The following is a 15,110-nucleotide window of genomic DNA, read 5'->3' on the forward strand; positions in this document are numbered from 1 at the left end:
CGTACACGCATCTTGACGATGCCTGAAGAATCCTATTAAGGTTATGCATGGAGATACGCTGGAATATCCGTAAAAACAAAGTAATCTACAAAATTTCAAATATCCCTGATATACGTCGTCAGTATATATAACAAATATAATTTATTATATTAAACTAGCATAGTAAAGTAATTTTATAATGTTGACGTAGTTTGTTGCACAAATATTAAAAATTTGTTGGTAAATATATTAACTTGTTGTGGGTATTCTGAATTGTGTGACTTAACAGCGGTTGTGGATAAGAGATTTCTATCTCTTCCCGGGGAGCAAAATTTTGGGTTTTGAATTGAGAAAATGTTTATTTACTTATAACATGCATTAACTTATAATCCAAAAGAATTTAAGGAGTGAGATGATTTTGTGTTACAGCTTATAGCTTCAGGAATTAGAAACTGTTTATGGGCATAATAAGTAAAACGTTTTCTTGGAACATTACATTGCCACTTGGAAAAATTTATAATTACCGCGCTGTATTATAGGCGATAAAAAGGAGAGTCAAACACAAGTAGGGGTTGTGACTGCGCCCATCTGAAACACAAACAGATGAATAATGCCACTTACTGGTTTGCTGAACACTTTCGGCATACGGCAAACATTCCTTTTTCACATAAGGGAGGTGGATTTCTATATCAGTAAATGCCTGTTTTTCACCTGAGCCTTCTTCCTGCGACCATGGTTCAGTTTTGAAGCTAACATTATCTGGGATGGGAAGATCCATGGCTCTACTGTGATAGGGTCCTTTAATGTGAATTGTGTAATTGTGTAATTATTCTCAGCTGAAAATAAGTAACGTCTGTATCAAAACTTATCTACATCATAAAAATTATTTATCAGAGTTTGAATCACTCTTGTTGTTGAAAAAACCAATAAGATTCTTAAGCAATTCGGATTTCATTAGAGTTTACTAAAAGCTAATTGTGCCACAAAATAAGTTTGCTGTTTTGAAAATGTATATGATGTTCACTCGGGGTAATTAGATGAACTTACTAGTCACTTGGTTTTAATGTGTGACAGCGGCCGTAAATCAACAATGAACAAACACATTTAATCTCATCTGTCACGTGTTTACACGGTAAGTCTTGGGTAGCTTAGTATGTTATAACGCTGTCAAAACTAATCAATCAAGTGCTTGGCGATATATTCTTACAATAAACAAGCACCAATTTACGAGTTTAAGTGTAACTTTGTTAACATAATTATAACTAACTTACATGCACGGCAAAGCGCGGTAGTCAATTTCAAGGCGTTGAAGAAACGTCACAAAGAATTAGAAGCACTTCAATTTTTAAATATTTGCTTTAAAATTGTGTTGGTGGTTGAAATAACGGTAAAATTTCGATCGCGCTGGCCTCGCTTATTATGAATGTTTTTTAGATAAAACCTTTAGATTCACCTTAATTACTGTACGACACAACTTTTAACCTTCGGGGAGGTGGAAAATATTGCAATAAAAATTTCAATTACGTAAAACTAAAATTATCTTTCGTTTTGTGAAACGAGACCGTCCATTTTCAAACTTTATTTGTTTATTGTCAAATGTCATTTTGTTTTGTTGGTATTTCTGTGAAATTTTACCGAAATAACCTCAAGTGGTATAAATTTTACATAATTGTTATGTAGTTTATATGGTATTACTTTAGAAAGACGGTGCAACTGTAACTGATGAGAGGGAAGCAATCATAAATAAACCACTCACTAAATCGATCCAAATTGGTCTATTTAACCATAGATATGTCAATATTTAGACAAATTTTATGCATGCAACATAAGTACGTCGGGAGTCGCTATATGCACAGCGACTAGTCGACAGGGGGCGTGGCCAACATATCCGAGCATACCCGAAGTGAAGTGTTTCGGCGCTTTATTTGAAATTGGTTCTCCGCTCAGATATTTGTTGTGACGTCACGGCCGAGCATTTCCGAATATTGCCGAGCAGCCAATAGCTAATTTTCATCTTTCGTTTCATACAATTCTTGCACCTTGATTTCATTTGGTTAGATTACATTACTATAGGGCCAATATCATAAAGTCGATTCCAAAGCCTTAATAAAGACTGTTTGGTATGGCAACCACATTCTAATTCCTGCAAATATAATTAACTTTCGGACAGTAAAAGACTTGTGGTAGGCCCTATGTTCAACTTTTGTACAGATTCGTACTAGGCCTATATATACTCAAAGTATCTAATCTTTTAACATTACAAAACAGTACACCTATGGGAAAGTAAAACTAGCATTATTTGGATTCTATGTAAAAATTTGGATGCCATATCGCATGTTGAAGGATAAGTCAGCAATGAAGGAAGTCGGGCAATTCATTGATCATATTTGATATTATTTTATTAATGGAAAATAATACATTACACCACACAAAGGAAATATACCTAAACATTGAGGGAACAACCCCTTTAAAAACATGACAGATAAACCCTGAATTGAGCCGATCAGGTTCTGCCCCATCCTGAAATCAATATTTAATAAATTGCTCCAACAATAGAGACACATCTCGTACTGATAAACTCCAGATTCAACAAGCCTGTTGATCTCCTGTCTCTGCTGTGGTTGTGGCTCGCTTCTTCGGTTGCCGAGACGTAATAACATGGCACACATTTAGGTGGGCTGGTGGCTTGAAGGGCTGCCTTCACTTGTTTCAGAATCTGAAAACAAGCCACAATGTTTCACTATAAATAAAAATAACAGAACCCTACAAAAACAGTAATTATTGGTTAGATACAGTATCTAGATAAATTTTTGTGTATCTGTATCTAGCTTTATTTCTATAACTGTATCTGTATCTAGATACATTTTTACTAGTATCTGACACCTCAGATACTTTATTTTCGAAGTGAACTGCTTTACCGATTTTCTCTAGTTAATTTTCATGATTTCACAGATTCATGACACAGATTCAGCTAGTGGGTACCTTTGTCCATATAGTGTATAATATTTTATAGCAGTTTAAATACATGCATTTTAGGGGTCCTAACCCGAGTAACCGAGTACCCGAGTACTCCCCTATATAAAAAAATGAATTGAAAAAATAAAATAAAATAAATTAATAAAAATTTTTTTAATTTTCCATCAGAACCCTTATCAAGTTGCACACAGTTCACGTATTTTTTTATTTATCCAAGGGACGTCGGGTACCCGGGTAGTAATATGCTACCCGGGTACTCGCGAGGACCCCTAATGCATTTATGTTATCACCGCTTGCAGGCCAATTTGCCAATATCTTTTTGGGCAACGAATAAAACAAGCAAGTGTAAATATGTAAAATAATCACAAGTCTTTACATCTACCGTCTTTAATAAATTAAAGTAATCGCTGTTTTCGATAATATATAAGTTTTCCCCCAAAAGAGAAGAAATGTATCTGAGTATCTGTATCTAGCTACAAATTTTGCCAAGTATCTGTATCTGTATCTAGATACTTTTAAAAAGTATCTGACACAACGCTGCATCTAAATATAGTGAAAACATTAAAATAATGTTATAAAGTGATTGCCCATGTAGGGATAAGCAGAGAAAAGAAACAATCATACCTTCGTTTTTGCTCTTTCTGCAATTTGAGGTGGAACAGGAAATTCTGGAAAATATTTTATTTGTTTCACACTCATCATTGCGGGACAACCAAGCTTCTTGGAGTCCAAAACCCGGAACCTCTTCTTCTTATGGTTTGGGTGATCAGCCTGAAAGAACAATTCAAGGTATAGGGTCTAATAGGCTTATACGTATAAGACGCCTATTATTTGTGCGGCAAATAAATTGCCCATGGTTAACTTATTTGACGCAGATGATTAACTTTTACAAAAGTTGTTAGGGCCTTGCAATGTTGACATTAGTATAAAATTACAAGTGTGGTTATAATCCAGTGTGATATGAATTAAAATTGTGAAATGAGATATAGCTGCAGGGGCTTTAATTAATTTGGCACTTTGAGCATGGTCTTCTTTAGACTAACACGACATGAGGATGTGTTACGAGCCACGGCACACTTTTTAACACACAAAGATGAATTGTGATTGGTGTGATTGTTGTGATAATCTAAATGAGACGGAGCTGCAACTGCCATATTAGGAAGGCCCCTGGTGTAATCTAGTCCTATCTTACCTAGGCCCAGGCCCATCGCTTTTATTTTTATTTTAAACACATCACTGACGATACGGTGATCATTTTGGGGTTATAGACCTTAATCTTGGACCACTAAGTCCTCGGTGCTCTGTCAATGCTACTATTGAAAGACGAGGGGGAGTAGGCCTAGCTGATGTGGTTCAAGGGTGTATTAACATACCAACTCAACTCTCTCGTTGCTGTTATTTGGGCGGTGTAGTCGGGGGCCTTGGGCGCACTCTCTGTACGCATTCATACCGAATGTAAATGGCATCCCAAAGAACTCCACTGTAGGCGGGCAGAAGGTGTATACTGCATCTGAAAGATTGGAAATGTTAATTTCGAATAACTTTGAAAATATCAGCAGCTGCTTATGAAATTAAGAAATGGGAAGGCCTACCCTAGACCTAGGCCCTAAGGTTTAGAACACCTTACCTCCCAACTTCTTTTTCATACTGTCTCTCGTTGAAAAAGAGTGCCCCAACGCGTTCACAGAACACAGAAATGCTTCATTGTCAATGTGACCACTGATAACAACCGTCTCTGAATTCTTTTTGAAATAACTTAACGAAACTTCTAAAAGACGGTCTAAACCGGCACTCAAAGACGCCATTTCTGTTGATTTCTGACGTTTCGTTTCACCGCCCACCGCGTTTCACTGATTTTGCATCACAGGCAGTGACAGGCATAATGGTGACAGGTAGTGGGTAGTGGGAAACAATTTACTCGGAACAGCTCGGATATGGTCGGATGTGTTGACCACGCCCCCTGTCGACTAGTCGCTGTGCATATAGCGACTCCCCAAAAGAGTACGTCCCACACCATCGACGAGGATAGAATATACTATAAAAGGCGCTACCATAGACAGTATAATTTGAGACATTGTGTGTGTCACCAGTTTTAAAGAAGGGTGATATTAGAGATTTTTTTTATTATTTGTGGAAAATATGCCTTTAGTCAGACTGAGAGCTGTGTAAGTAAGTACATTTTCATCGTTTTGATTATTTTTACAGGGAAATGGTCAAAACCAAGAGAAGAGCCGCCTTTCGCATTGTGTATTGATAAAATGTATTGATAACGGATTGTGTATTTCAGTTGTGTATTACTGGTTGCGGGTTTAGGCATATGTAGAGGCTTAAAGATTTTTTCAGCGAGGTTATTTCCTACTTTAGAGAAATAATTATTAAAAATGTTTGCTGTTTGTTTAGGGTCTCTGGATACATCTATAATATTATTTTCGCGTTTAATATATTTAACAGTATTTATTTTCTTGTTTTCGATTGCATAATTTACGGTTTTCCAAAAAGCTTTCAGATTGTTTTCTGAAGCAGAAATATTTTTTTTAAAGTAGTCGTCCTTACTTTATTTAATTAAACTTGTTAATTTATTTCTATATTTTCTGAGAAAGGTCTTGGCCTTTTCATCATAATATGGATATTTAATTGAAGTTTTGTATAATTTGTCTTTTTCTCTAATTGATTTTATAAGACCGCAAGTAATACAAGGTTTAAGACGTCTGAATTTGGAATTTGTGTGTAATGAGACCTCTGTCGTAGAATTTTCAATATGATCCCTAAGTTTTTTATCAAACATATTTGAAAATTTTTCGACATCGTTGGAATGTAATATTGTATACCAAGTTTCTGCTTTTAATTTTTCTTCAAATATCCAAAAATTTGTTTTTTTTTTTTGGTAATTGGGACATTTCTTTCCGTTTTCATTTCATTATTATATAAACATAAGCAAGTATGGTGGTCTGTAATATTTGTTTGCCAAACCATTGTTTTAATTTTATAAGGGTTTTGTAATTTTACATTTACCCAAATATGATCTAAACAGAAAGATTTTTGCCCGTATATTTCTCGAGTATTTTTGTTTATACACGTTTTAAAATAAAATTCAGTCACACAATTTATAAACTCATTTTTTGAAAGCAATTTCTGAATATTCATTAATATTAATACTACATTTGCCAGCAACGAAACAGATTTTATTTTGTAGTGTTAATAAAATATTTTTTATTTGGTTTATAAATACTGAAATATTTGATTTGTGTGCAATTATTTATCGAAAATTTTATTACGTTCCACCGCATCTTTCGCTAGCACTTGACATTTACGTAGTCACTTTTATCCAAAATATAAAAAAAACTGCAAATTTCAAAGGCAAACTTAAAAAATTAAGATATTTTTTTTAAATTGTGTAGGAAAAAAATATCTTAGTGTTACAAAGGTAGATAAAATATACATTCAATAAATAATTCCGTCAAAAATGGTGGTCGGTTTAAAGTTTAGGTAAATATATTGCTCGTTTTTTCCAGCATTGTTAAACGTGATTTGTTTGAGCAGTAATTATAATAGGAACATGAATGGAGTTTTTCTCCAGGATACGTTCTCAGGACCGTTATCATGCCTTAAATAGATGGTGAATAAAGCTCCATAAGTTACATAGTATGTAATACTTTCAGAGTGCTCTAAGCATTCCTTTTTATCATCTGGTAGGTCTATGTTTATTTCCGTATAAACGATTCCCTCTCCATCTACTTCTAGTCCTGATTTTGCCTCGAAAGCTGCGACACCAAATTGATAATATATATTACGTTAAAAAGTCGTCACGGGTCGGTGTTATTTGCAGGATTATTTCTATATTTTGTTATATTGTATTAAATTAGTGGTTGCCTTATTACAAGGTTCCATCCTTGGCCCAGAATTTTGGAATATACTTTTCGATGATTCCTCCAGGTTGCTGTTGCCTTAGTATTGTTGCCTTGTATCTAGGTCGATTACGCTGATGAAAACTTTTTCTGGTCTCGGGAAACAGTAGATAAGTGGAATGCAAAGCTGAAAAAGGTTTGAGAGAAATCCTAGTGTGGGGAAAGAGAAACCAGCTGAACTTCGCTCCCCAAAAGACCATAGGACTCCCAAAAAGACCATGAGGTCTAGAATCATTTTAATTGAAAATTATCTTCCTATATAAATACAAATATGGAGTCTTGTCGTGTACGGTGCAGGAGGAAACCATCTGTATCCTAAGAAAGCCATGGGAAAGTGGTGGGCAACCTCCAATTCCTTCTTCACGTCAGGGACGGATTCAATATCCTTATACGCCATTTCACCAGAGCCTCCTTCCTGCGACCGTGGTTCAGATTTGATAGAAACACTCTCTGGGTTGGGAAGATCTATGAAACTGCTGTGATGGCGTTCTATTGTGCGATGGTAATTATTCTCAGCCCAAAATAAGAAAGGTCTGTAAAAAAAACTTCTACATGAATCATTAAAAATAATCAACAGCTTATATTATTACAAAATCAAAAGGTTTCGTAATCAATGCTCACTTAAATCTAATCTTGCCACAAAATAAGTTTGATGGGTTTGAAGAGGTGAAAAAAAATTGATGTTCGCTCAGGATTAAGTTTTTTTTTTTAAATTTGAACACCTAACCAGAGTTGCAACTGCTCCCAACTGTCTGGAGCCAGTGAGAGAATGGCATCCCCAAATGGGGTATGCTGTGAAGCTGAAGGGTTGGGGTGGGAAAGAGATGGGGAAGAGGAATTCAGGCGAGGACCTGGTTATTCAGATCTGGTTACCAAACTATTATGTGGTCACTAAAGCTATTTCAAGCAACTTTTCAAGTATGAATGGTGATCTTACACCAGGGCGATACTGGGAGTATCTTCCATCCTAGGGGGCGTGCCGCAAAACAGCTTTATGGGAAGAAGTTTGGATTCCTTATATATATTAAAAAAAAAAGTTAGTCGAAAAACTCTTTATATCGTTGATTTCACCGGTTGACAATGGCGTAAGAATATTCACAAACTAAAATATATTATTGTATATCATTTATTTTAGTTATTTGTTCAGATTAAAAAATACTAGGTAATAACTAGGTACTTTCTTACGTCACTAAACCACGTTACTGTAAAGAAGGTACCTAGGCCTTTAAAAATGATTTTTAATAGATTTATTTTATTTTTTATTTTTTTATTACAAGACAATACCTACATTATAAAATGATAACAAAGTAATAATGTATTATTATATATTTGCTTTTCATATCCCCGTAGTACTTGTATTGATGTATATCTGCTTTTAATAATTTCTAATATTACAGTAATGAGATGATAATTTCATATTATTATTCTGCAGGTAATTTAAAAATGTCGCTAGAAGAAAGGTATTTTTCGCTCGAATAATCGCGTAGACCACAAGGTTCTCCTCGGCCGAATTTCGGCCGAACGACATATTCGTAAACAGGGAATTTTTATCTAAATTCTGACATCGATTTCATTCTTGTGGCCGATGAGATATTTTGCCGCATCTGGAGGATACATATACAGTGTTATTTGTTAGGTACTTCTCCCCACAGAAAAGTCGGCCGAACGATTTTTTTTTTTCATAACAAATTCGCAATCAATTTTTTCCGTTAGTTTTGGTAATGTGGCACGTAGGATATTTTCATCCCAAAAATGAAACCGGAAGTCGTCGCTTTCCAGGACTCCTCCCGGGCCGAAATCTGGATGAATGCGTTTTTTTAACTAATCTTATTTGGGGTTAAAGCCCAATACTAATTTGGTTAACGTGGCCTATGGGATGGGATTTTTACGGTCATCGTATAGGGACGGCGATGCGACTTGCCACCAGAGCCTGCAGGTGTCTATTTATTTTGCCGGTTGTTTATTTAATTACATTTTAATTGTTAGAAGAAAATATAATAAAACTGATTGATATTTATAAAACCAAATGTTTATATTCACAAGGACCACGTTGTATTGTAATTTGATGTTAAAACGGAATATTTACTGTGGGTTCCTTTATATATTTTTGTGAAAACACAATGTTCGTATATGTGTGCCCTATAGACTCTGTAACTACTTAACAGACTTAACAGAGTTTGCTTTGTTTGGAGTTTGTTCTTATTAGTGTCACGATGTTAAGAGAGTGGTTTGAATGATAGAAGTCAGGGACGCTGGAGAAAGAGTTACGCATTCTCTCTACAAAGTCAAAATAAGACGGCCTCCGGGATTGAGGGCTTAGGCTCACAACAAGCAATCCGGAGGTCGCGAGTTTAAGTCCCGGCTTGCGCAAGTAAATTTATTGAGTGAAGAGTTGTTTCAATTAAATAGTTAAAATACTATAATACATATCATACAAACTTCTGCGGCACGGTCCAGAGTGGTAGATACTCTCGGTATTGCCCTGATGTAAGTCCACCATTCAGAATTGAAACGTTACTTGAAATAGCTTAAGCCTTATTTGGTGAACAGATCAGAATAGTCAGGTTCTTCCCAACCTTCTTCTTCCCCATCTGCTTCCACTCTCTGCTACCTTTAGCATCTTCAAATACCACAATTGGAGATGCCATAGTGTCACTGAGCCCAGAAAGTTCAGAGCAATTAGGCTTTTGTGCGGTATTCACACAGACAGTAAAGTTTGTTTTTTTGTAACAGATTTTTCACAAACTATTTTCAATAAAAATCTGATAAAAACAATATAATTCTACTCTGGACTTTTTTTCCATTTGTTTGGGCCACCTGCAAGTCATAAAACACAACATTTCCTAGAACAGATACGAATATGACGAGATGCATTTCGTTAACAATCTCGATGTCCCCACAAAGACATCGAAACCCAACTATGTCAATAATAAGTGTGAAAGTTATATCAGAGTTAATCAGATTATACTCATGTTTCAGTTCACGAGTATTTTTGACTCCGTACTAACCTATGGAACATTTGGCAAACTGAACTCTTAGGTCGGAATATTGAGTTTTTATCATTGAAAGTTAGCCAATATCAACGATCCACTGACAACTGCTTCCTACAAAATAAAATTTGCCTACCCACATTAAACCCGCGTTCTATAGGTACTAATAACAACTTGGGAAAATTACTTAAAAATACTAAAGATAAAGATCACAAATTTAGCCACTCAGGCATTTTCCAACTATGTTGCAATGATTGTCCATCGTTCTACATAGGTAAGACAACTAGAAATATAAATATTAGAATCACGGAACATTTAAGATGTTTAAATAACAATAATTTTTCAGAGTTTGCCAATCATCTCATTTCCACCGATCATACTTTTAGAAAAGATACAGGGGTTAAAATTCTTCACCGTAGTAACAAAGGCAAAAAATTAGATAATTTAGAAGCACTTGAAATCAGAAAATCCCTCAATAATAACTCCAGTATAATAAATAACCAAATTAATCTGTCGTATAGTCCTATTCTAGACATATTTCCAGCTAACCGCTCTGTTCTTCCTGGAATTCCTGTAATTACCCCTTACACTTTGTCCACCCCTCCCTCAAACACTTAACATTTTTGTATGTATATGTCAATATTTTGTGTAGTAGATCAGTTTTTAATACTCTCCTGACGAAGGAAGGGTTCTTCCGAAACCGGTAGAGTGAAAATAAAACAATAGTGGTCGAAAACAAATTTATGTGTTTTTATTATACACTTTTTATTATTTGAAAGACGATTAATGATTCCAAATAGTGGTCTTATAACAGGGCAAGACTGTGGTCATTGCGAACTGTAGTTTGTTTGTTGGCGATCTGCAGTCATGCTTGGCAACGATAATAATATACATACAGATAGAACCGCTATAGATCAACCGTGCTAGCTATCCTGGTAGCTGCTGGATGTAATGGAGACACGAAAAAGGTTTTTCTCCAGTATGTCTGCGTAAGTGCACTGTTAAAGATGATTAATGTAAGCAGGATTAGTAACAACGGGAACATGAATAAGGTTTTTCTCCATTATGGGAAATAATTTGAAATTTTAAATATCCCTTTTGAGACCATAAATAGCTGCAGTAGGACCATGCAAAGGTTTTTCTCCAGTATGGGTACGATTGTTAATTGTGATTTGCGTGAGCAGGAGTAGTTACAATTGAGACATGAATGAGGTTCGATGTGTCTTCAGGACCGTTATTACATCTGGAAAAGATGGCGAATAAAGCTCAATAAGTCAGTATCTATAATGAAATGATTAGTTTATTAAAACTGATTCAGACAAACAAAAATCCATTTTATCTGCAGTCTCGGTATAACTAGTGGTCTAATAAGTTTAATCTGTTTATGTATTTTAATAAACTATAAAATTTAGGTACCTGTGGGTTATTTAATCATTTTTTTGCTAATTTTCAAATAAGTCACTAAAACAAATTTTCACTGCTGCTTTCACCAGCTCATGACACTTATGAATAGGGTTATTCTGAATAAGTTCAAAATGATATAGTTGTAAAAAATTCACGGTCTTCGTTATGTTGTCACATTTATCAATAGTATAACACTTTTAAATAAACTGAAAATTTGTAACGCAAAATTAAAAATATTTAAAAAAAATTAAAATTGTGAAGGAATTAAAATGTGTTACAAAGGCAGATTGAGAGAGAGAGTTTGAAGTATTTTTTTTTTCAAAAAATGGATAAGGTGTTGGTAAATGTAAGGTAAAAATGTGTTTTGATTATTCCTTTCGAAAACTTGAATAACTGCAGCCAATACACGAGCAAGATTTATTCCTAGTACTAGTTTTAAGAATGCACCGTTTATAGGTACACACACAATATTAACGCTTACTTTAGTCAGAAGGAATAGTAACAGTTGGAACATGAATAAGGTATTTTTGTCAAGTATGGGTAAGAATGTGACTTTTTAATGTTCTCTTTGGAGTACGTGAAGAGCGTAAGTAGGAAGAAGAAAACCATTTTAGTCCATTATGGGTACATAAGTGTGCCGGTAAATTTGCTTTGCGTGACCAGGAGATATTACAAAGGGGAACATGAATAAGGTTATTCTCCAGTATGGGTGCGTAAGTGTACCGCTAAACCTGCCTTGCGTGAGCAGGAGAAATTACAATGGGAACATGAATAAGCTTTTTCTCCAGTATGGGTAAGAATGTGACGTTTTAATTGTCCCCTTTGAGTACATGAATAGCTGCAGTAGGAACACGAAAAAGGTTTTTCTCCAGTGTGGGTGCGTAAGTGCACTATTAAATTTGATTTGCTAGAGCAAGAGTGGTTACAATGGGTACATGAATAAGGGTTTTCTCCGGTATGAGTGAATAAGTGCCGTTTTAAAAGAGATTTTTGTGAGCAGTAGTAGTTGCAATGGAGGCATGAATAAGGTTTTTCTCCACTATGGATGAGGAGGTGCCTGTATAAATTTGACTTTCGTGAGAAGGAGTAGTTACAATGATGACATGAATAAGGTTTTTTGCCAGTATGTGTGCGTAAGTGCACCGTTAATTCTGATTTTTGTGAGCAGGAGAAGTTACAATGGAGACATGAATGAGGTTTTTCTCCACTATGGATGAGGAGGTGCCTGTATAAATTTGACTTTCGTGAGAAGGAGTAGTTACAATGATGACATGAATAAGGTTTTTCGCCAGTATGTGTGCGTAAGTGCACCGTTAATTCTGATTTTTGTGAGCAGGAGAAGTTACAATGGAGACATGAATGAGGTTTTTCACCAGTATGGGTACGTAAGTGCAACGTTAAATGTGATTTGTTTGAGCTGGAGTAGTTACAATGGAGGCATGAATAAGGTTTTTCACCAGTATGGGTACGTAAGTGCAACGTTAAATGTGATTTTTGTAAGCAGGAGTAGTTACAATGGAGGCATGAATAAGGTTTTTCTCCGGTATGGATGAGAAGGTGCCTGTATAAACTTGACTTTTGTGAGCAGGAGTAGTTACAATGAAGACATGAATGAAGTTTTTCACCAGTATGGGTACGTAAGTGCACTGTTAAATTTGATTTGTTTGAGCTGGAGTAGTTACAGTGGAGACATGAATGAGGTTTTTCTCCGGGATGTGTCTTCAGGACCATTATCACATCTGGAAAAGATGGCGGATAAATCTCAATAAGCCGGTAATATTTTGATTATTTTAACTGATTCAGACAAACAAACATCCATTTTACCTGCAGTCTCGGTAATACTTTCAGAGTGCTGTAAGCATTCCTTTTTAACATCTGGCAGATCTATGTCTATTTCCGTATAAGGGATTCCCTCTCCATCTTCATCTCGGGGTCGTGGTTTTTTTTTAATAGGTACAGTCTCCATATTAATGCTACCTGAAACAGAACAACAACAAATGTTAATTTATATAAAGAAATGAGAGCTATGTGTATGATTATTTTTATTTATTGTGAGATTGTTTCATATAGTTTAATCAAGATCCTACTGAAAGATATTTACCTTGCCAAATACAAAACAAATTCCAATCACATGAAAATCATTAATCGGATAGGTTTATTATGTCGAAATATAAAATATGGATACGGCGTAACGTTTTTGAAATGTTAATATTTCTCAAAATGATATCAATGGTCACATTAAACAAGCTTAGATGTAAAATATTGTCAAAAAACACGGGACATTATAATTCAAATTTTGAAAATGGAAAATAAAATAAATTCATGAAAAATTATTTTAATTATACAAGTAGGTTCTAAAGAAACCATTTGGGTGAATTATTTAAGGAATTGTTTTTTCAGATTATCAGTTGCGAGTAAAGTAATATTTCAAAGGTAAAATCAAAATCTCAGCTGAAGTGATATAACACAAAAGTGCGCTATATAAATGTTGTGTTAGCATTATTATTATAAAATTAATGGACGACAAGAGGGAAGTAAAGAACAAGCAGCTGTTATAATTATGTAAATTAAAGACTTCTGTGATATGCAATGCAACTTACTAGTTGGCTGAACACTCTCGACATACTGCAAACATTCCTTCTTCACATCCGAGAGGTGGATTTCAACATCCTTATAGGCCATTTCACCTGAGCCTTCTTCCTGTGACCATGGTTCAGTTTTGATGGATACACTCTTTGGGTTTGGATTCATGGCACTGCTGTGATTGTGTCCTGTCGTGTGATTATTCTGGTATTATGGTAATTATTCTCAGCTAAAAACAAGTATAAATCCTTAACAAAACCTTTCTCTTTGAACCGTTAATATAATTAAAAATAATCAACACTTTTATTTATAACAAAACCAACATGTTTCGTAAGCAATGCTCATTTATTCAGGGTTTACTAAAAACTAATGGTCCAACAAAAAAGGTTTGCCGTTTTTGAGGTAAGGAAAAAAATGATTTGATGTGACAGGGTCAAGGTTACTTAATTAAGGCTTGGTTTTAATGTTTGACAGCGGCCGTAAATGAACAATGATCAAACTCATGTACTCTCGTCTGTCTCTCGTGTTATATCGCGAAGGCATTTTAAACTGATCACTCAGTTGTTGAGCGATATATTCTTAAAATTAACATGCACAAATTTACGAGTTTAAGTGTTACTTAGTTAATATAATAGAACCTACTTACATAAAAGGCGAAGGACGAAGGTCAATTCGAAGACGTTGAAGAAACGTCATAAAAAAGGAGAAGCAGTTCAATTTCAATTTGTGTGTAGTTCGTATAATATTACTTTAGAAAGACGGAGCAATAATTACATACGAGAAGGAAGCAAAGGATACTATGTGACACATTAATCTGACTGGTCTGACAACTGACGTCCACAATAGTCTACACATAAATAAACCACTCTCTAGATCGATATCTTCGGGCTTTTTGTATGGCCCCACTTTGTCACCCCCTTAACCACAGACGACCACAGATAAAACGGTCGTTTGGTCCAGACAGGTAAATATATTGTGGACCATAAACAAATCTCAAGGCCATTTAAAAAAGTGCAAACATAGACAATATAACTGCTCCCAGCTAACATCGTTCATTCATTAGCCCACAAAAATTATATTTTAAAAATAAAAATATTGGAATGCAGGAAAAGGAAAATAAAAAAAACCCACAGCTATGCACACATAAAAATACTTTTTATTTTCAAAAAGACAATGGACAGTAATACAATACAGGGTCAGTACAACCGATGTATTGAGCATTGATTTATCATTGAAGTAGAAGATAAAACTAATATATCTAAACAAAACAAGA

General features: G+C 35.0%; 1 protein-coding gene across 1 annotated transcript; it reads right to left on the bottom strand.

Moving 5' to 3' along the window:
- Positions 1–10,759: 10,759 nt before the first annotated feature.
- Positions 10,760–14,663, bottom strand: LOC149415026 (uncharacterized). Its single transcript, XM_089643193.1, has 4 exons — positions 14,484–14,663; positions 13,855–14,066; positions 13,079–13,231; positions 10,760–12,993 (listed from the first exon to the last, which is right to left on the bottom strand). The coding sequence occupies exons 2-4, from the start codon at positions 14,003–14,005 to the stop codon at positions 11,948–11,950; spliced, it is 1,350 nt and encodes a 449-aa protein (XP_089499319.1). The 5' UTR covers positions 14,006–14,066; positions 14,484–14,663; the 3' UTR covers positions 10,760–11,947.
- Positions 14,664–15,110: the final 447 nt, after the last annotated feature.

Source organism: Hesperophylax consimilis, chromosome 19 (genome assembly GCF_061612785.1).
Source record: "Hesperophylax consimilis isolate HC1 chromosome 19, BYU_Hcon_1.0, whole genome shotgun sequence".
Classification (NCBI taxonomy): domain Eukaryota; kingdom Metazoa; phylum Arthropoda; class Insecta; order Trichoptera; family Limnephilidae; genus Hesperophylax; species Hesperophylax consimilis.